At 39.0% G+C, this 22205-nt stretch overlaps 1 protein-coding gene across 1 annotated transcript in view; it reads right to left on the minus strand.

Annotated features, from left to right (window-relative positions):
* Nucleotides 1-2237: 2237 nt before the first annotated feature.
* Nucleotides 2238-22205, minus strand: part of MAK (male germ cell associated kinase) — a 54842-nt gene continuing 34874 nt past the window's right edge. The window contains exons 10-13 of the mRNA XM_008692816.2: nucleotides 20224-20372; nucleotides 13698-13829; nucleotides 9134-9253; nucleotides 2238-5638 (exon numbers count right to left, since the gene is read on the minus strand). Of these exons, the coding sequence (XP_008691038.1) occupies nucleotides 5484-5638; nucleotides 9134-9253; nucleotides 13698-13829; nucleotides 20224-20372 (556 nt within the window). The 3' untranslated portion in view covers nucleotides 2238-5483. The remainder of the gene's footprint in view (nucleotides 5639-9133; nucleotides 9254-13697; nucleotides 13830-20223; nucleotides 20373-22205) is intronic.

Below are 22205 nucleotides of genomic sequence, written 5' to 3' on the forward strand. Positions count from 1 at the left end.
TTCATATTTTCTATTTCTTCATTATCAGTCTTGGAAGGTTGTATGTTTCTGGGAATTCATCCATTTCTTCTAGGCTTTCCAGTTTGTTGGTGTATAATTGTAGCAGTCTCTTATGATCCTTTGTATTTCTGTAGTGTCAGTTTAACTTCTCTTCCATTTCTGATTTGGTCTCTCTCTCTCATCTTTTCTTGATGAGGCTTATCAATTTTGTTTATCTTTGCAAAGAACCACCTTTTAGTTTCATAATTCTTTTCTTTTTTCTTTCTTTTCTTCTCTCCTTCTTTCCTTCCTCCCTTCCTCCCTTCCCCTCCCTTCCCCTCCCATCCCCTCCCTTGCCTTCCCTTGCCTTGCCTTGCCTTGCCCTGCCCTCCCCTCCCCTCCCCTTCTCTCTCTCTTTTTCTTTATTACTTTCTTGTATTTCGTTCTGATCTTTATTATTTCCCTCCTTCTACTAACTTTGGGCTTTGTTGTTGTTGTTGTTGTTGTTTTTCTAGTTCTTTAGGTGAAAAGTTATTTATTTGAGATTTTTCTTGTTTCTTGGTTATTGCTATAAACTTTTCTCTTAAAACTGCTTTTACTGTGTCCCATAGATTTGGGAAAGTCTTATTTCCATTTTCATTTGTCTTAAGGCATTTTTTGATTTTCTCTTTTTCTGTTGACACATTGGTTGCTTGGTAGTATAATGTTTAGTGTCCATGTGTTGCGGGTTTTTTTTCAGTTTTACTTTTGTAATTGATCTCTAGCTTCATACTGTTGTGCTTGGAAAAGATGTTTGGTATGATTTAAGTCTTCTTAAATTTATTGAGACTTGTTTTGTGGTCCAGTGTGATCCTGTTGTGATCCTGGTGAATGTTTAATGTGCACTTGAAAAGAATGTGTATTCTGCAGCTTGAAGATTAAATGTTCTGTGTATATCTGATAAGTCTATCTGGTTTGATCTGTCATTTAAGGACAGTGTTTCTTTATTGACTTTTTTGTCTTGATAATCTGTCCATTAATGTAAGCGGGGTATTAAAATTTCCTATTATTACTGTATTATTGTCAATTTCCCTCTTTATGTCTGTTAATATTTCCATTATATATTTAGGTATTCCTGTGTTAGGTATGCAAATATTTGTAAATGTTCTACCTCTTCTTGGATTGACCCTTTTATCATTATGTAATAATGCTTTTGTCTTTTGTTGCAGCCTTTGTTTTAAAAGTTTTGTCTGATGAGTATTGCTACTTTAGCTTTTTGTTTCCATTTGCATGGAATATCTTTTCCATCTCTTCACTTTCAGTCTGCATGTGTCTTTAGATCTGAAGTTAGTCTCTTGTAGACAGCATATGGATGGGTCTTTTTTTTTTTTTTTAATCCATGTAGCCACCATGTGTGTTTTGATTGGAGCATTAAGACCAATTAAAGTAACTTAAAGTAATTGATACATACTTATTACCATTTTGTATGTTGTTTTCTGGTTGTTAATTTAGTTTTGTTTTTAATGTCTTCATATTTTAGATCTATATTCATTTAGTTCTTTGCATTTCTGTTAAGAGTATTGTAGGATATTTTATGCCTTTGTTATGATGAATGGGAACTTTTTCATAAGTATTTTTAAATTAGGTAACAATCTGAACAAAATTAATTGACACTAATATAAGTACTTTTTGACTCACTCGAGCATATTATGTGCCTTAGGTTTTTATTGGCTACCATTTATTTCATCTTGTGGCCTTATATTAAAGTTAGAAATAATATATTTGCTGTTACTGACAAGATCAACATTGTTCTAGAGACACCAGACAAAACAGTAAAACATGAGAAATAAGGTATAAATACTGGAAAAAAGAAATTAAACATTTTAAACAGTTAATATATTTATCTATCTAGAAAAATCCAAGACAAGCAACTAAAAACATATTGAACCAATGAGAAAATTCTATAAAGCAGCAAGAAAGTAACACTAAAACCCAGTAGCTTCCTATTAACAGTTATGCTTAATTCTTTTCCATACTGTTGCCAATACCCAAGTCTAAGCCTCACCATCATTTAATCTTCTAGTAGGACTCCTTGTTTTTATGGTTTGGCTCAACAATTATTTCTTTACCCAGCAGGTAGAGGCATATTTCAAGTATATTTTGACTCCTGTACTTAAAACCATTCAGTTGTCTCTCAACATTTAGATTTCTTTAGTCTTCCTACTGTTCTGTTCTTTATCTTAACCCCATCATAGTTTGCCAATATACAATTTCATGTGTGTTTATTTAATGTCTGCCTCCAGAATATATGTTCTGTGAGGTCAGGGAAAACGACCGTTTTGTCATTACCATATATACTACACTTAGTACTTAGTAGGCACTTAGTAAATATTTGCTGAATTTATAGATCAAATCTACTTTTTAAAAATACACTTGATTTTTTAGGACCGTTTTGAGAAGACAGTACAGAGTTCCCACATACCCCACACCTAGTTTTCTCTATTAATATCTTAGGTTAGCATAAAATATTTGTTAGAACTCTGAGTCAATATTGGTAAATTAATTAAAGTCCATATTTTATTCAGATTTTCTAAGTTTTTAAAAACTAATATTGTTTTTCTATTCCAGGATCTCGTCTAGGATCCCACATTACATTTAGTTGTCATGTCTCCTTAAGCTCCTCTTGGTTATCACTGTTTTTCAGATTTGCCTTGTTTTCGATGACCCTGATAGTTTTGAAGAGTATTGACCAAGTGTTTTGTAGAATGCTCTTCTGTTAGAATTTGTCTTGTGTTTTCCTTATGGTTAGACTGGACTTAGGAAATTTTAGGAGCAAAGTGCTGTTTTCATCACATAATATTAACATCACGTATATGAACGTGGTATTATTGTTGATGTTGACCTTGATTATCTGGCTTGAGGTAGTATTCAATCAGGCTTCTCCACTGTAAAGTTATTCCTCCCCCCCCCCCATACTGTACTCTTTGAAAGGAAGTCACCGTGCCCATTCTGTACTTAAGGATTGGGGAGTTGTACTCTTCCACCTTGAAGGCAGAGTATTTACATAAATTATTTAGGATTCTGCATGGGAGATTTGTCTCTTTTCCCCTACTTATTTATTCACTTATTTATATCAGTATGGACCCCAGGATATGTATTTCCCACTTTGGGTTATAATACAGTGACTTTATTAATTTTCTTTCTCAAATATTACAGTTTTGGCCATTAGGAGCTCATCCATTTAGCTCCTATGTTTCTTTCACCTAGCCCATCAATGTGGGCCGCTTCTGCTTGTTGGGTTTTGCTTTTGCTTTTTTTTTTTTTTTTTTATAACTTTGTTACTTCCTAGCACTATCAGATCTCCAGTATCAGCTTGTGTATTTCATGCTCAGTACTAGAATCAGCCATCTCTCCAGAAAGCCCTGGTTCCTTTTACTGGACCTTGGTATTAGAAATCAAGATCTGGATGCTAGATATGCTTATTGCTACTGGGGTGAGCAGCTTTATTCATAATTGCCAAGACTTGAACACAAGATGTTCTTCAGTAGGTGAATGGATAAATAAACTGTAGTGCATATATACAATGAAATATTAGTTAGCAAGAAACAGACATGAGCTATCGAGCTAAGAAAAGGCATGGAAGAAACTTAAATGCATCTTGCTAAGTGAAAGAAACCGGTGTAGATTCCAACGATGTGACATTCTGGAACAGGAGCATGGTGGAGATGATGGAAAGATTGGTGGTTGCCAGAGGTTTGCGGGGGCGGGAGAGAAGGATGAGTGGGTAGGACATGGGATTTTTAGGGCAATGAAGCTAATCTCTAGGATACTGTAGTGGTGGATACATGCCGTTATGTATTTTGTCAGAACCCACAGAAAATACAACACAAAGCATGAACCCTAAGGTAAACTGTGGACTAAAGGTGTACTGATACTGACTCATCAGTTACAGCAAATGTCCCACACTAGTGCAAGATGTTAATAATAGGGAAAATTGGGAAAGGGGCCTGAAGGGGGGGTATAAGGAAACTGTACTTCCGAATGAATTTTTTCTGTAAACCTAAAACTGCTAGAAAAACAAGTCTATAATGAAAATGACAAATAGCCCTCAGATTATAAAGTTTAAACGTATAAAAAAAACACACTAGTTAACCATATTTATTTTAATATCTTTTGAGAAGTATAAAAGCTTCCCAGCAACACAAAATAATTTTTTAGCTTTGAGACATTAATTAAAACTGTACAAATATATATAACCATTACCATCAACATAAATAACTTCAGATTTTAACATTTTTTAGCAAGGTGAGCTGAATCTTCTATACAAAAATACCATATTACTATCATTTTATGATGTCTTTGGATAATGTCCACAAGGTACCAATTACATTAGCATTTGTTACAGAGTCAGAAAATACATAAAAATAGCAGTTGATGACATTATTATTCTTTAAAAAGAATATACAGTACTAATGTCCAGGCCACAAAATGGCGGGTTTAAATAGAGTAGTTCCAAGTTCAAAATGTCTATTTTTATAAAGTACCAGTTTAGAAATTAAAGAAAAAAAATTATACTAAGTGAAATCACTGCTATAGCAACTGAATGCATTTGCTCTTCAGAGTAGATGTCAAGGTCAGAGACAGGTCAGTGATCTGCAGCAGCAAGAATTTGCTTTGGGGGACAAGCTGGCACACCTCATTTTTGTGTCTAGTAGGAACATGGAAGCAAAGTATTTTCAAAGTCTGATGAACACACGTCACAGTTTCAAGAACTTTCTTAATGATGTGAAGATGAGAGAGCCCTGACTTGGTTGATTTGGGAGTCTTCAAGCCATTGGGTTTGATAGTCACCATGAATTCATGGGAGTTGTGTTGGTCAAAATCAAACAGACTCTCCGCTAAAATTGGGTCACATAATTTTGAGATCTTCATGTTAAAGATAAATTTATTCCTAAGAAAGATATCCTGCTCAAGATGGAATTACCGTCGCTTCCATAATTTCAAAGTAGAAAAGCATATGATAAATGAGCATCTTTTGCCATTGCCAAACTGGTAGGGCAGAGCCTTAGCCACGTAAGAACCGTAAGTGACAGCCAACAGAAGTCTACCTAACTGCTATAAAAAAACAAACCTTTGAGGCCAACTGATGAAATGTTAAATTAATATAGCAAATAATATGAAAATTAAAACACTCTAAACACTTTCTGAAGGCCTTTTTAAAAAAAGATTCTTACCATATTTAGTAACTATTAATTTGTAGATCAAATACTTGATACTTTGGCAAATAGTTTATTCAATACTTTGTAAAGTCCTACCCATATATCAGCACTGTGGACAACCTGATGCTAAGAAAATGCATTTCATTTCTAGGAAAGAAAATAGGAGATGGTTTTTGCTCTTCAAGTACCCACTACTGCATATTTCTTCCAGAACTCAGTAGAAATAGACATCTGTAGACATTTCCCAGGGTCAGGGGATTTGCATGGATTCCATGGAGCAATGCTGTGGGGTTTCACATGAGACTCCTACCGGTGGCCACCGTACTTGGCCACCCAGTCTGTCCTTCCATGCACTGAGGGAACTGGCTGCGCACGGTTCACAATATTTAGATTCTTGGCTGTAGGGTTGTAAGTAGGTCCTGAAAACTGCCCCCGACCAGGTTTTGTGTTCCAGGTATATTCTGGAAGAAATGAGAATTGGAAGTTAGAAATTTATTCATTTGATTATCAAATTTAAAATCAAGCAATTTATCTTTTTATTTTATGGGGAAGTCTAGAGTTTATCTTTAAAAGATGAGTTCAGTGGTCTCTAAGATTTTTTAAATATTAAAACTAAAAATTCTAGTGTACTCTTATGTTGATACAGAATTCTCAGTAGCTTAAGAGCCAATATTTCTGGTTTGCAGTTCTGATACTGCTGCTGTTTCTTTTTTGGGTTCACTCAAATGCCTTAACACATTTAGGTAGGCAACATCGACCAGGGTGACCAAGAAAATTCTTGGTTCAGGTTCAACAGGCAATACCTAGAGTGTCGGTGACTTTGTAAAATCACATCGTGGTTTCATCTGACTAATATCCAAGTGTAATACCCACTACAGATAATTTATTTGTAATTGTGAATCCTATAAGTCTCCAGCTTCATGGAGCTACACAGTTGGGATCCCATCATAGATTTCTTTTAAACATGAAAATGGGGTTTTTAGAGGCAAGAAACTTCATTTTTTAAATTGGGAAAATGATGGGTGAAAACAATTCCTTTAAAAGGTGAGCCATTCCTAAGATCCAAACCTTTCATCATAAGGTTTGTTTTATTCATACATTTGGCTAATTTAATATTTGTGAAATTTTAATTTGTTAAATATTTGTTCTTATCAGAACAATTTACAAGCTAAACTTGCTTTAACATCTCAAATGACAAAGCAGTAAATCATTTTACGGAGAACTTCAGTCTCTTCTCCAGTCCTTCCCTTGTCCGCCCTCACTTCACGTTTACAGCTGATTATCAGGTATTCCATCTAAAGAGGGATGTTGGATCTTTCCGTTTGAGATTTAAGTATCTTTTCACACTGTGGTGGCTGTCACTCTTGGATTAAACTCTTAAGTGCCAATTTTGAAATGAGTCTAACCATTTTGTACACCTAGCACTATACCGGATTTACTTGTGTGATTTCCCTGCGTTGTTGTTGTTGTTGATGTAGTGTGTATATATATATGTATATATATATATATATATATATATATATATATATACACACACATATACACACACACACACACACTTTTTCTGTAAAACTGGGAGTGGAGGGGAGATTATAGGAGCAGTGTGGGTCCAGTGTGCTGCTGACCAGCTTAAGGGGAATATAGCATTAAGTGAGGAACTGCCCCGGTGACAGTCACCCTGTCCTATCCTCTCACCGTTACCACGTTTAAAATTCTCCAGGTTATAGTCAATAAAAAGCTAAATGAGGTAGGGACAAAGTGTTTAGAAGAGCCAGTCAACCCTTAACTGTTAAGGAAAAACTGGTTAAACCGCTAACCAAGTTTTCCAGGAATGGCCCTTTAGTTCTAACCCATGGGAATGTAGACTAGCACCAGTGTGTTAAATTTGTGAACCCACACCTGAGGTCTGCAGGCCAAAATGGTACCGGGCGTGGAGGAGCGTGCGTGTGGGAGGGTAGGAGGGGAAGGAGGTGGGGAGAGAGGCCATAAGCCCTGGTGATTCAGAGAACCCCTTCAGCTAATAGGGTGATGCTCTTGGGGTGCAAAATGCGGGATATGGGGAGTAACAGAGAGCTTTCCTCCAGGTCGTGACGTAGCTACGTCAAGTCCTAAATGCATTTGAGGGAAACTGTGTCCAGGCAGATACTTTAAAAACCTTTAAAGAGGGAATCATTTTGCCAAGAAGAGTATAGTGTTTACATTTAGGATTCCTGTCTGAGAGAGAATAGTTTCAGGATTCAAGCACCCTTGGTGAAGAACTTAGTAGCTGACAAAGGAGCTGAGATACCATGACAGGGCAAGAAATGCTTTTGTGTCTAAGCCAGACCAGGCCCTGCCCCTCCTGAGCATGGGGCAGACAGCCCTCTCAGGTTTGCTGTGCATTTATTTTAAGAGCCACACGTGTCCTATCAGGGGCATTTAACTTCTTGTAGAAAATGTTTGCTAAAGGAAAAATGTTCACCTGTAGTTAAGAATTTAATCAGTGCCACCACTGTGTCACTTTGAGCAAGAAACAAACCTCTGTGAAACAGATGATAATAGTACCTTCTGTAGTCGAGTTAATGAATGTAGCGCACTTAGAACAGGGCCCTCTCTGCCCTTGTAAAGGGTGGCTGTCTAGGAAAGAAGTCCCTCCTCAAAGTTCTTGTTACCATCAGAGCAAGGGGAGAAGGAGTTGTTGGGAAGTCTGGGATGAGAGATTACATGGGAAAGCTGGAAGAAATTAATTTGATTTTTCTTCTCAAAACATGAGAGTAAGGACAAGGAGGAGCAGAGAGGGGGGGAGACTACAAGAGAAGGGGAAATAGTTGAGTAAATATGGTAATGACCTGGTTTTATTTTCTTGTGGGAAACTGCCACCCAAGTGGGAGTACTGGAAGACACATCTCTTACAGAGCAGTGTTTTCCTAAGGATTTGCATTGACCACTTGAGAGTGGTTAATATTTACTTCTTTTTTTTACCTTTCCTCCTACCACCATCTGTAGGAATATCTGATGAGCAGAGTAAATGAAGAGATGAAAAGTTATGAGAAAGCATTTACTAAAAAAATATAAACAGGACTATGCATGCTAATCTGACAGAATACTTAATATGTAAAGGCCTTCAGTATCTTATAAAAATAGTTTAAAAAATACCCACTTTCACTTTATAAGAGCAGGTACTCAGATAACAAAATAATTTGAAACATTATGATTTTCTGCTTTTATTTTAAAAATTGCTACTAAGCCATGGCTGGTGACTTACTGTAAGGCTGGCTTAAAATACCTGAGACTTTAAAAGAAAAAAAATCGTTGCTGTATATCAAGTGTTCACTTACATATTTTGGTTCAGTAGAGGGATAAGGAAGCAATGCTTTTCACAGATAAGGTAACTGAATACTGTTTACTAGTTCTACTCTGTGGTTAGAGATCGTAAATTACAGAAGTCCAGTGCTTTTTACAGTTTTAGCTCCCAACAGTGTGAACTTTAAAGGCTGGCAGCTCGAATCAGGAGTTTCAAGATAAGCTCCTGGTTAGGACACGCTGCAAGATTACTTTTAGGGTGAACTTTGATACTACCCTACAACTTTGTATCTTACCAAACTTCTGTCTGCCTCAGCCTTTGCTTGAGGTGCTTTCATGAGGACCTCTGTTTTAGATTAGAATAATTTTGAGAACATTCATAGCCAGATCTAGTCAAGCTCCTCTGTAGAAGGGCTACCTCATCCAGCTTTACGAAGATTAAATGGCATAACATGTGCCTGCAGAGAGGAGGAACCACTTAATTAGAGGTAGCTCTTATGACAGACCCTCAAATCACACCTTCAGAAGAAGAAAGGACATTTTGCCAGAAACAGTTAGTACTGTGTTTATTAGGTGAGACTAATTTAAGTCTTCACTTGGGGAAAGTGATGGTATAAACTTAGAAAGAGCTCCTTTCTGATCAGAAATCTCAAAAACTATAAAGTTGTTCTTACCTGAAGTTGTTGCACCAAGAGGTGCTAAGTGTATCCTCTGGCCGGCTGACCCCACTTCTTTTTTGAGAAAGGAAGGAATATATCCTGACTGATTGTAAGTAGCATAACTTCCAAGATTTCCTAATGACGTATCATAAAGTTGCATAGTCAGAAGGTGAATATCTTAAAGCACCAGAGAGTAACGAATACTACACCCCTCCTGATTCCAATTCTGGTTTTTGAGTATCGACTCCACGTCAAGCACTGCATTATAGCTTTACAGATAGTCCTATGCAGGCCATATAATGACCCTTTTAAATGCCTATTTTATCCACACCTGTGGCTCTTAGAACTTGCCTAAATAATCACAGTAAGTGACGAAGCCAGAACGTGAACCCAAGGCTGTTTGCCCTGAACATACCAGGTTTTTTTATGACTCCACTGTTAACCTGAGTATGTCTCCTGCCAGGAGGTCCCCAGCCCTGCCGTGCTCCCTGTGCTTTTCTTCATTCTGTAAAATCACTATGGTAACTGCACCTGTTCTCATAGGGTTGCCGTAGAGATTGAATGAAATGTATGCAAAGCACTTAGCATAGAATCTGGTGTTTGATAAATGTCAGCTTTCATCATCCTCATCCTCATCACTGTTAGTGAATGATCATCATGGGGGCAATAGAGTGATGGACGAAGGGGGAAAATCTAAAGGCAGAAGACAGGAGGTCATTGCTAGAGCTGAAATGAGAGTATGAGAGTCTGAACTAAGGGAGTCATGGGGGCCATGGAGAAGAGAACTGAGTGGGTGTATGGGGTAGGAGGGGTAGGGAAAGAGGAATATTAAGCCCTCAGTTTGTATCTTAGGTGACTAAGAACAGCAACAGGTTTGTTGGAAAGACTTGGTGCCTATGGGATATTGGAGTTGTAGTGGTCGCGCCAGCTTGGAAATAGGGAATTAGCAAGTTATGGCACTTATGGGGCTATGGGATTGGAAGAGCCAGCTCAGACGGATTGTGGGATGTGCAAAGATCCAGGAAGAGAGGCCCAGAGAACATCAGCATTAAGGGACAGGAAAGAAAAGGACCCCACGGAGGAGAGAGAGTAGAGAGGGTAGATGATAGGAGGCGCAGGGTTTGAACATCCAAGAGAATACAGCGTGTGAAGAAAGAAGGAAGACCGAACGAGGCAGAGATCTGATGGGATTAGCACTGCTTATGGGATCTGGCCACTAGGATCATGTCAGGACCTGGCAGGAGCGGTTCCAGTGGCCTGAGGCCAGCTAAGGACAGACTACAGTGAGTTGAGGAGCAAACTGGAAATAAGAGGAAAAGAAACATAATTTCTTTCCAGGAGCCTTGCTGTGCAGGAAAGGAGACACGTTTGTCAGCAAGGAGGTGGAACAGAGCTCTGATCATGATGGCGGTTTCGAGGAACTGCTTGTTTGGCAGCTACGACTAACGCATTTCTTACAGTGTTATTGGTTCATAAGTCTGGCCTCTGAACTTCTTGTCCCTGATGTCTGTCACAGCTCTGTGCGTGGGAGGCTCTCAGTAAGTGTGTGCTCTTGAACCATCAAGTGTCAAACAGCATTATTATAGAGGTGAGAATTTATACAGTGAACACAGCAGTTTGTACAGTTTTTAACACTACTGAATTCTGCATAAACACAATTGCCTAATTTGACCTTTCTTTTAGCCCCGAGTACCCGTTTCTAAATCACTAATCAGCCCTTTACTACAAAAGGATTTTGAAAGGAAGTCCACGGCAGTGATCACATTCAGTGACAGCTTCGAAACATTGCTCTGGCCCCTCCTCCTCAGCAGACCCTGCATGCTTACTGTGACAAAAATCCTAGGGAAGATTATATAATAATAACCTTGGCAAATATCATGTCCTCCATTTTACGGACAGGGACACTGACTTAGGGAGCCTAACTAACCTATCCACAATCACAAGGCTACTGAGTGACGAAATGGGGAGTGGGGGGATATGTGAGATCCTAAAAGCCACGTGCTGAACAGTTAGTAGGCTGCTGGGAGAGAGTTGCTAAGGAAAAATGGACAGCAAATTCATTATTTTGGCTTATTATTTTTGAAGTACCTTGTGAGCTGCGAATTTTTAGGCTGGAGCCAATAGCTAGCACTGTTTAAATCAGCAACAGTGAACCTCTAGGAAATCCACCATCTCTATTAACCTGATTAACTTTTAAATGATTGTTAATGCGTAAGAAATGAATTTCAGAAATTTAAAAAAGATTTTCCAGGAATACTGATTACAAAATTAGAAAATATTCTTTTAATTCTTATTCTCAGATTTTCTTCATTTATATAAATTGTCATTATTAATTTAAGAAGATGAGCCTAGAGCTTTTTGAGAGCAAGTTGGTCTTAGAATCCCAACTACTGAAGAAAGGTGTTCTTGATGACGTGGAATGCTTCTCTTTCTCTGAGCCCTGGTCTGACTTCTAAAAGCAGGTGACCTTGGTTGGCCTTCATAGTGGCCTTGTATGACAGGATTCAGGGCAAATATGGAAAAGAAAATTGGACAAGATATTCAAAGAACAAGTTGTACTCATCTAGAATGCCCAGAAATTACCTTGTGGGTCCTCTAATTTTTCAGGAAAACTTTCATTGCATGATAGTTTTTCAATTGGTTTAATTATGCTTTCCTCTGAAGAGAAGGCAAGTGGAAAGAATGAATAAGAAGAATGTTTTAGGAAAAGCAGAGAAACAATGGTTAGATGATTAATGAAAAAATCAGGAAGAACCCTTAACACGAGAAACAGTTCTCACGTGTGGTCACAGCTTTCATTTGACGCCAGCCAGTTATATATTCCCCCGAGACACAAAGTCATAGTGTGATCATTTAAACTCAGTTGTACTTAACCAGCTAGTTCAGTGAATATTATTTTAAAATAGTGGAAAAATAAGTAAATTACAGTGCTGCAGTGTTTGATACCTCAGCACTATTAAATAGATAAATTGAGTCCTCAGAGCATCTGGAAAACTTAAAACGTCCAGTGTGTGTTAATGTCACATCAGAATATCCCAGGAGACTACTCACTTGCTACATCAGTGATCTCAGATTTTTTTGGGATCCAGTACTATCTATCTATCTATCTATCTATCTATCTATCTATCTATCTATATCTATCCATCCATCTATGTATCTATATTTTTAAAAGAACTCTTCACACACTTTAAACTGATCTGTAAAATTTTTCATTGTAAGTTTTATAGTTTGTAAGGTTGTCATTTGTGGCATATTATAATTATAAACACTTAAAACTATTACATGTCTACTTTAAGCAATGGAATCTAAATACCATGGTGGTTTTATGCCTACCAATACTGACTTACAAAATACATGAATATATTCCTTTTTAACAGTTGGAAATTTCACAGTAATCTCATTTCTCTCTAAAATTTTATTTTCATTCATGTCAGCTCCCAAATTTTATCCAAATATAATTTTAGGCTTAAAAGTCTTTAAGTTGACCACTGAAAAAGTATGTATAAATTGAAACCTTTAAAGAAATTTCTTATAACTATAAGTATGCTAAAATACTTTTTCCCCCTAGATTAAGTTAGTTATAATTACAGCAATTTATTATATATAATTAATCAAAAAAGATGAATACTATAAATTTTGATTACTGAACATTAAAAGGCATTGCTTTTTGGAGAAATTCACTGAGAAAGATGGCACCTTTTTTTTTTTTTAAAGATTTTATTTATTTATTTGACAGAGATAGAGATAGCCAGCGAGAGAGGGAACACAAGCAAGGGGAGTGGGAGAGGAAGAAGCAGGGTCATAGGGGAGGAGCCTGATGTGGGGCTTAACCGCTGTGCCACCCAGGCGCCCTGAGAAAGATGGCACCTTTTCAAGCTGTCCATGTATCCACAAGTGAGTATTGCTTATTGCTAAAATCAGGTTTCAGCCCCAATTCTATCCCTTTTTCTCTTGCTCCTTGTTGGAGATGGAAGCACTGAGAAACCTTGTTTAATGTAAACAGATAGTTGGGAATGAAAGGTGTTCCATTACAGCTTTGTCACAGCAGTCTTTGAACTCTACTCAGAGTTCTAGACCAAAAATCAGACAGGGAGTCTGAAAATGAGTTTTCATTATCTGTAGCTAATAATTCAATGAGGCTCTCCTTCAGTTTTTTGAAGGCTAAGAACTGGAAACCACTTAAACAGGATTTGTTCCCCAATCATCAGAGTTACTCCCTTTCTCAACATTGATCCCAACATATGAAACTGTCTCTGAGTGGCACCCCCGAGATTTTTATACTTTGGGGGAAACAGGAAGCACACCCTAGTAAACAGAATTTGCCTTTTCTTTTGTAAAGTAGGAGAACAGAGACCCATTGCTCAGGGAGATGCATTTTTTAGGGCAGAATCCATATGGAAGTCGAGATCTGGCAAATGATTGCCTTAAAATAATCTGTGCTCAAGTACCAGTTAGAGAACTTTGGTGTAACCCCCAGAGTTATATCAGCTGGAAGAAGGCAGCTGCAATGTAGTCAAAAATAAAAATCTGCATTAGGAAAACAATGTAAATTTATACTTTAAATGTATTTTTGCTTTACCTGCATTACTCCTTTTGAAAGCAAGTCCTGCCCCCATGGGTCCCAATGACTTAGGAAATAACTGATTACTCCAAGTATGTGGGTTTATGTCCTTTCCACTGGCTACCAAGGACACATTCTTGGGATTTACACCTTCAAAGAGCAAAATAATCATTTCAGAGGTTAGTGTGTGACCATTAACTTGAAGGAAAAATATATAATCCATTCAAAGGAAGACCAGAAATAACATGGAGGAGGAGAATGGAAATAAATTTATGTTGCAATGTAGCAGATGTTAGCTTTACCCTGGAATACTTTCAACATCTGGAATCCTCAGAGTGTATTTTATAAACATAAGATGTTTTCTATCATACAAGTAATAATATAAACACTGGACATTCCTTGCTAAATGTCTTGTAAAAATTGAGGTGGTACCCAAATTTTCTTCAAAAAGTTATCTCCTTGTCATTTACTTGTTTTCAGTATGAACTCTGTACCAGACCCTTGAGGAACACTTAGTGTGACCAGGAAGACAGACATGTGACCAAGAACTTAGGGGAACTGAGAGTTTGGAAGTAGATGTGTCAAGATCTATCTGCAAAGCTTATTTGTATATAAGACATAGTAAAATCTAAACACGGTATTTTTGATTTCCTGAAATATGTGAAACGTGGAGTCAACGTGGACTTTGGTACTAGTGGTCAAAGGATGGTGTTTTAACTTATTTTTTAAGAGATTTGAAAACTTCCTGAACTTGCTTTCTTTATACTGACAATAAATTGGATGCAACATATGGGACGGTGAAGACATCACACAGTCTAAGCCTCTGGGTTGTACATGGAGTGTTCTCTTTAGCTCATACAAGGAAAATCCTCACTGAGGACTACCATTAATGTAGGAAGTTAGCGACTCTTTCCAGGTGGGATGAGCTCTTGCCTTTCACAGAGTGAACTCCTTAGTAAAGTTTCCCATTTATGAGACATATAATAACATCCCTTGTTTTGAAGCCAGAAAAAAGCCAGGTTGTTTTGTCAAGATTACTGGTCACCAGTTCTCTAATGAAACACTCCTCCAGGTAAATAATTTCCCTTTTTTATGGGATAAAGCTCCTTATGGATTTCGGTTTCTGATAAAATATTTACAAATTGAACTATAGAAGGCAATTACCTGACAAGAAGATGCACTTACTGAAGAAGATAGCAATAATGCATGAAAAAATCATCACCAAAAAAAAAAAAAAAAAAAATCCTTGACACCCCCCCCCCAAAGAAATGGCAAGGTAGGGGGACAAACTAAAACTTGCCTTAAATGAACTGTTTTTATAAGTGTAATTCAACAAAGAATGGGCTCTTGAGTACCTAAATTATTTCGTTAATCCAGTTAGCCTTGTGATATCCCTAAATAGGTTTTTAAAAGTAAATATATCTATTAGCAAAGATAATTGCTTTAATTATGTCTTTTTAAAGATTCCAGATTTCTTCGAAATAGACACAATCCAGACTGTTAAGTCATTTACATATTAGTTTACAAGCTTTTACTGGGCACCTTCTATGTAGCAAACACTGTGATAGATAGAGGTAGACATGACTATACCATCATCCCTTGCCTCGGAGGAGATTAAATCAGTTAGCAAATATTTACTGAGCACCTATCACGTGCCAGGAAGTGTGTGTGGCATTGGACAAAAAATGGTGAACACAACAGACTAGTTTCTACTCTTGGCTCTTATAATCTACTTTAATGGGAAGGGAGACATTAAGTTTAGTGGTGTGTAAATTGTTCAAAAGAATCTGGTGCTGAGGGGGCAGGCAAATAACAGAAGCAACTTTCTTTAAAAGTTCCACTAGTCTTTCTTTAAAAGATAGTAATTTTAAGCTGAACTGTGAATATGATTAGGGGTCAGGAGAGAGTGGGAGGTGTGTTCTTGGGAGAGGCCACAGTGTAGGCCTGGGATCTGAGATGGGGAGTACTGGGAGACGGTCCATGGACAGAGAGAACAGGGACTGGCATAAAATGAGGCTGGAGAGGGGAATAGGGGTCAAATCATGTAGGAATGTGTGTGTCCTGTGAAGAAATTTAAAACACAGTAGGAAAGGCAAGCACAGAAATGACCTAGGACATTGAAGACATGGGGGGGGAGGGGGGAGGAAGCACAGAAGTGATAAATGAGACTCGAGAAGGAGCAGGGTTTCAAAAGTGCTGTGGAGGGAGCCGCTGTCCCCGCCAGCGTGGCGGCATCCGGGGTGCTGGAGCCCTGGTTCTGGGAGCAGGGCGTGAGACCAGAAGGCACCTCCGAGAGATGCCTTGCACTTGCATCGCACACTCTACTTGCAACTACCTTGCTATAATTAAGTACCTAAGGCTTACAGGGTGAGCCGGGAGATGACTGCAGTCCCATTGTAAGTAACAGAAAACAGAATCTCAAAGTCTTGCTCCAGTACACAGCCGGTCAGTAGCAGGTCAATAACTATGACTCTTGCGTTTCTCTCCCTGAAGGCCAGTGTCACAGATCTGCCAATTCTTGTAGTATAATGTCATGCTGCCCTGAAAGTATATGGTACATTTCTAGAGCTCCTATGATCCTAAAGGTTGATGCTTAATAAGACCTTTTATGCTTGGCTTTATGGTAAAAAAAAAAAAAAAAAAAAAGAGGGCTGCCAAAGATATTATTATTATTTTTTATTAATGAAGATACTCAATTATAAAAATAACTTTGGATCACAAATATCAAGGATCACTTATTACAGTTTCTATCCTCTGTAGTTGCTGGCTCATGATAGGTGCTCAATAAATGTTTGTCCAGGTGACTGAACTGAGCTCAATTTTAGTTTCAAATCTCATCCAGCTGTAGAGGGGCATCCTCAAGACAAAAAATGCCCACAGGGGAGCAGTAAGACTCAAGTTTAGATTTCATGCAATTCTTAATTTCAAGTCTATTTATTAAGTTTCAATTACAGCTAAGCTTCTGACCCACAGTAATTTGCAGAATCTGTTAGCTCTCTCTCATTAAAAAGGAAATGACCAGACCAGTCTCAGATACCCTAAAATATGTCCCAGAAAACCACATTACGGAGCAGAAATATGAAAACAGGGTGGATCCTGGTTTTGGATCCATTTATCCTAACAAAAATTTACAGTTGCCTTTCCCACCACCAGAGGGCTCCCTTGTATAGATAAGAAAATACCAACTTCCTACCTGATTTCCTTTTCCTTTTCCTTTTCCTTTTCCTTTTCCTTTTCCTTTTCCTTTTCCTTTCCTTCAGGGTAAAGTATCCCTTTTAAATCTGTGTTCTGGGAACTTTGCCACATCCTCTGCTTTGCAGTTAGAGCAGAACTCCCTCATGGTATCAACACCAACATTTACAAACCTACAGGTATCTAGATAGAGATTATAAGGCAGGTATCTTTGCTGCTTTCAAAGTGCCCCCATCTCTTATGATCTTAATTCCAAATCTCCTCACCTTCCTAAGGACTTCAGTCCCTCCTGTGTCCTCCTCCTCTCCTGCATGACTAATCCCTCCCTCTGTAAGCGATCATTCCTGACCACATGTAGATGAGCTCCAAAGACCCCCCAGAATCCCCATCATTGAAGTGCTCCCTGAGCCCACTCCAGTATGCTGTTTCTAATCTCCTCTTCACAGCAGAACATGTCCACCAAGTAGTTTGCCTTTTCAGTCCCTAATTTCTCACTTCTCATCGCTTTTCAACCTACTCCAGCCTAGTTCTCCCTCACCATTCCAGACTGAAACTGCATTCCCAGGGACATCAGGGACCTCTCCACTGTCGGATTTTATCAGGCGTTTCCCTTCATATAACTGCTCAGCAGTAAACTCTTTCAGGTAAACTCTCCCTTCTTGGCCTCTGCAAACCACCTGTGCCTGGTCTCCCCCTCTTCTGCCTGGCTCCTTCCTTTCCTCTTGCTCAGCTCCCTCTTCTGCCACTACCGTGGTTCCCACTCAATCTCTCTGGAGGTGATCCTACTCAATCCATGGACTTACATACTGTCCGGGAGTCTCTGAGGCCTCCTGTATCTGTTCTCCTTGGCCCAGGTCCCTCCTCGGCGTGTCTGGCTCTTCCCTCCTTCCGCTCGCGTGGCCTCTCCACGCTGGCATGTTTCACAAGCATCTCAAATACAACAGCCCCCACACAGGACTGTCTACCTCTATACCACCCAATCCTGTGCCTCCTCAGTCTTCCCCCTCTCAGAGCACAGCACCACTATCCAGCTCGGATTCAAGCTCCAAATTCGCTTTTCCCTTATTTTCTACCAACATCCATTAGCAAGTCCACTTCCAAAATCTATCAAGAGCCCAGCTCCCTCGAGGTCATCATCATCTTTCCCCTGGAGGACTGTGGTAGCTTTCAGCTGGCCTCCCTGCTTCTAGCCTTGCCCTGCTTCAATCCATCCTTTGCACAGTCTTTTTAACACATGTGTTGTATGTCACTCGTCTCCTGAGGTTCCTTCAAAGGCCTCCATCGGACCCGGAATGAACCCCAAATTCCTTCCCCTGCCCTCAAGGTGCTGCCTCATCTGAACCCTGCTGGCTCTCCCCCTCCTCCCCTCTCACTCCTCTCCCCTAAGGCCTTTAAGCTCCAAATATGCAGCCTGTTGATCTACTTCTCAAGCCAGTGTCTTTCCCTCCGCCTGAAACATCTTTTCTCAGCTCTCCACTTGACTGCCTCCTCCTTATCCTTCTGGTATCAGGTCAAAGGTGAGGGCATTGAGGAGTGCCCCCCGCAGCCACACTCTAGGTCATCTCTCTGCTTCCACAGCACTCATCACCACCTGTGAATTTGCCTTTTCTCTCTCCACTAGAACACAAGCTCCCGGAGAGCAGGGACCTTTTGTGTCTTGTTCAGAGCTGTATAGATATCTCAGTGCCTAGGTCATTAAGTACCTAGCACATAGTAAGCACTTAATATGTATTACTGAATGAATGAATAAAATGGAGGAATCAACAGCATGCACAGATGAATGTGTACACTATCCATGGGTCCCATGATGTCTTCCCCTTCCTTCTGCACGGAGACATGCTGCTCATCCGTTACAGACCAGCTGGGTCACCTCCTCTATAAAGGCTAAAACAAAACAAACATTGAATCCACACATCTCCAAATACCCAGGGATAACTTCATGCCAATCCCTTCCATTTCCCTGGGATAGGACAATATCTTCCTTCTTACTACTGGACAGAGAAGTGTAGTCTGAAAGCCTGGCTCTGTTCTCCCTGCATTTATCTCAACTTCTTCAACACGTGTGGCTAAACCTGCGCAGCCGCTGTGCCTCCTGTTTCCTCTCCAAGTTATTTTTACAGCCCTGTAATTTCATTTTTTCCCTTCAATTACTGATAATAGGAGTCGATCTCTACTGGATTCGTAGAACTGAAATTTGTATGGTTGCCTAAAAGGTATACGGAAAGATGTTACGCAGCAATCTCTTGCTAACAATCCAGTTTCAGCCTTGTCTCTTGTCTTCCTTATCTCTCCTTCCCAAACTCCTGGGAGATGAAAACCATGGCTTGCTTCTGGAGACTTCCTCACATGAACCCAGTGGCCTGTTCACTACATTCAGAAAGCTGCAAACGGCCATGCCCACAAAAGAAAAATTTCTTCTCTCCCTCTTTTTGGACTAAAGATATATCTGTATAGATACACAGTTACTTAAAAATTGATTCCCTTTTAGACTCAATTGAATTTAAACTTTTCTTTTTAAAGTGGATTTTGAGGAGAAAATGCTGCTTGCAGGCACATCATAAACTCCCCACCATCTGTCTAGATTTTTCTTCTAAGCTGCAGGTTCATATATTCAGTTGTCTTCGATAGATCAACTCAGATGTTTGCTAGGCATCCCAACCTCAACTCCCATTTCTCCAACTTCCATACCTCCTATCCTCTCCTAATCTTCCCTTTCTCAGTGAAAGTCACCACCATCCCCCCAGTCATCGCCAAGTCAAAAACCCAGAAGCCAACACTAATTCCTTCTTTATCATCATCCATGCTGATCTATCAGCACCTGTTTTTCCACTATTGAAATACACTGAAACTTAACCCATTTCTGTCTCCACGTTCACCACTCTGGAGGAAGCCACTACGCTCTCTATCCAGACATATGCAATGGGCTCTTGACCAGCCTCTTTGACCCTCTTGGGCACCTAGTATGCTCTACCCACCATGATCTTTCAAAAACATAATCTAGATCATTTAGGAAACAGTGTACAATCTCACATTTTATGAAATGGTGTGATGGGGGTGCAGAATTATTTTAACAAAATTTAGCACTTACTTAAAGACATAGCTTGGTGGGCGAGAGTGGTATTTTTTGAAGCCTATTCTCATCTTGATTTTTGACTAGGCATTTCTTGAGCAGACTTCACAGAGGCAGGAGACTCGGAAAAGTCCTTGGGAACCAGTACTGACAAGGCGAGCCAGCAAAGAGCACCGTGATTACACTTTTTATCTTACTGGTGCCCTTCCTGCAAAGATTCCAGGACACTTGAGCCTGACCTCTATCCTAGTTGGCGGTAAACATTTTATTTTCTCTGCTTACCTGGAAGGTATCTTGATTGCTTCAAGTAGTACTGTTTAGCTGTTGAGGCAGTCGACAGTTCAGAATCAGATTTTAGGGAAAAAGCAGCAGGTAAGCTCTTGTTTTCCCCAGCTGAGTAGTTGGAGCCTGAGGGTACGGACTCTGGAAGCCTTAAAAGTCAACATAAGGCAGCATTATGATGTGAAAAAATGTGAAGATAATAGCTACTGTGTTCTCACCCACCCCCTGGTCATCTTTTCAAGGGCAAGGTCACCTCACTTAAGTGTTTTCCATCAGAGTCCTTTTGCTGATAGGGACACTACATGACAACTTCTCCCCCAACAGATACTGGGCTGTCCACACAATCATTTTTAATACTAGACATTATGTGACAGAAAGTTTATAACTGAGCAGCAAATTGCCTGTGTATAATGTTTCTATCTTTCCCACCACTGCTACAGTTGTGGATTAATAACGGGGGAAGACGGCACATTGAAAGGGAAGACAATCATAGCCACCTTAACTGTCTGCGAAAGTAATGTCTGATCAGTGAGGTGGTCTGGGACCCCCTTAGAGACCGACACTGACTTGGTTGGCCCTTTGAACTTTTGGCTACCCCAGCCTGCTCTGGGGTAGCCCTAGACACAGGTAGGACCCTTTCATTAGAAACAGCCTCACCCATTTCTGGCTTCTTTCCCTCTCCCTCATTCCACCGTAGTCCTACCAACTGCTGAAATCCTACCCGTTTTCAAAACTGCTCATTCCAAAAACACTTTGCTCTCCTCCTCAAAGTGATTTGCCCATAAACAGAACTCTTGGGCTCCTACAGCTCCTTCATTAGCAGAACTGAATACACGCTCTGTTCTTGTGTTACTTGAAGGTCTTACTTTGGCTGCTGTACATTTGGTGGGATGAAGACAGACTACATTCTGTTCATACCTTTGCTTAATACCATCTAGGTATTTAGTAATTGTCTACCGGGCATGCATACAAGCATAAATCTTTTGTTCGTTAAAAAAAAAAAAGACAAACTAATAAGTGGAAGTTTTGCACTTTAGTATTTGATCTGTTGTATTCTTTATGAGCAGCCTAGGCTGCCTGAGAAACTGAGCAGAGACTAGCAGAGTGCACTCTGTTCACCACGTATTTGAGTTCCTATTGCTTAAGAAACAATAGTTTCTTAAGAAAAAAATCAGTTTCACAGAACATTCGTGTGATACAGAAGAGAGGCAGAGGTACAGATAGTTTTGAATTAGGCCTCATCTGATTTTAGGCAGCCTATTTATCTGACCTATCTGACTCTCAGTATTCTACACTATTTTTAATTTATAAATTAGAATTTAGGTAAGTGCTTAATAAGTGGGAGTATATCAATAATTATTATTATTATGGCTAAATTGTATAAAGCCATTTGAAGATACCAAAAAATAAAAATGGAACAAATATACAGTAAGAATTCATTATCATACAGTTTTTCTAAAGGATTTCAAGAGAAATGGAATAATTGATATTGAAGAAATTTACCAATTGTTCCCTTGCCCGAATTAAGTATATAGACTACAAACTTGATTTTAACTGTAGATTTTGATTCAAATCTCTTCCATCTAAAACACATGATAAAATGCAGCTGGAATTAGGTTGACATGGGTTTTAAAAAAAACTTTTCAAGTTGTCTACATAGTACACCGATGCAGATGCAAAGAATTGTTTAAAAAAAAAAGCAACTATGTAGTTCTCTACATATCTTTAAGGTGACATCTATAATTTTTATCACAAATTAAATCATTTTATTTCTTGTTTCTTAATAGATAGAAAACAGTAAATAATTGATAAGATGAAATATGAGGATTAACTACAATTAGAATATTTCATGGTATGACTTGATAAAGTAAGTTTTAACCACTTTATTCCATAAAACACTGAATCTTCAAAAAATTATGTACGACATATATCCATGGGTTTTGAAAAAAATCAGTTTCACAGAACATTCTACTACATTTAGA

Source organism: Ursus maritimus, unplaced genomic scaffold, assembly GCF_017311325.1.
Source record: "Ursus maritimus isolate PB19 unplaced genomic scaffold, ASM1731132v1 scaffold_30, whole genome shotgun sequence".
NCBI lineage: Eukaryota > Metazoa > Chordata > Mammalia > Carnivora > Ursidae > Ursus > Ursus maritimus.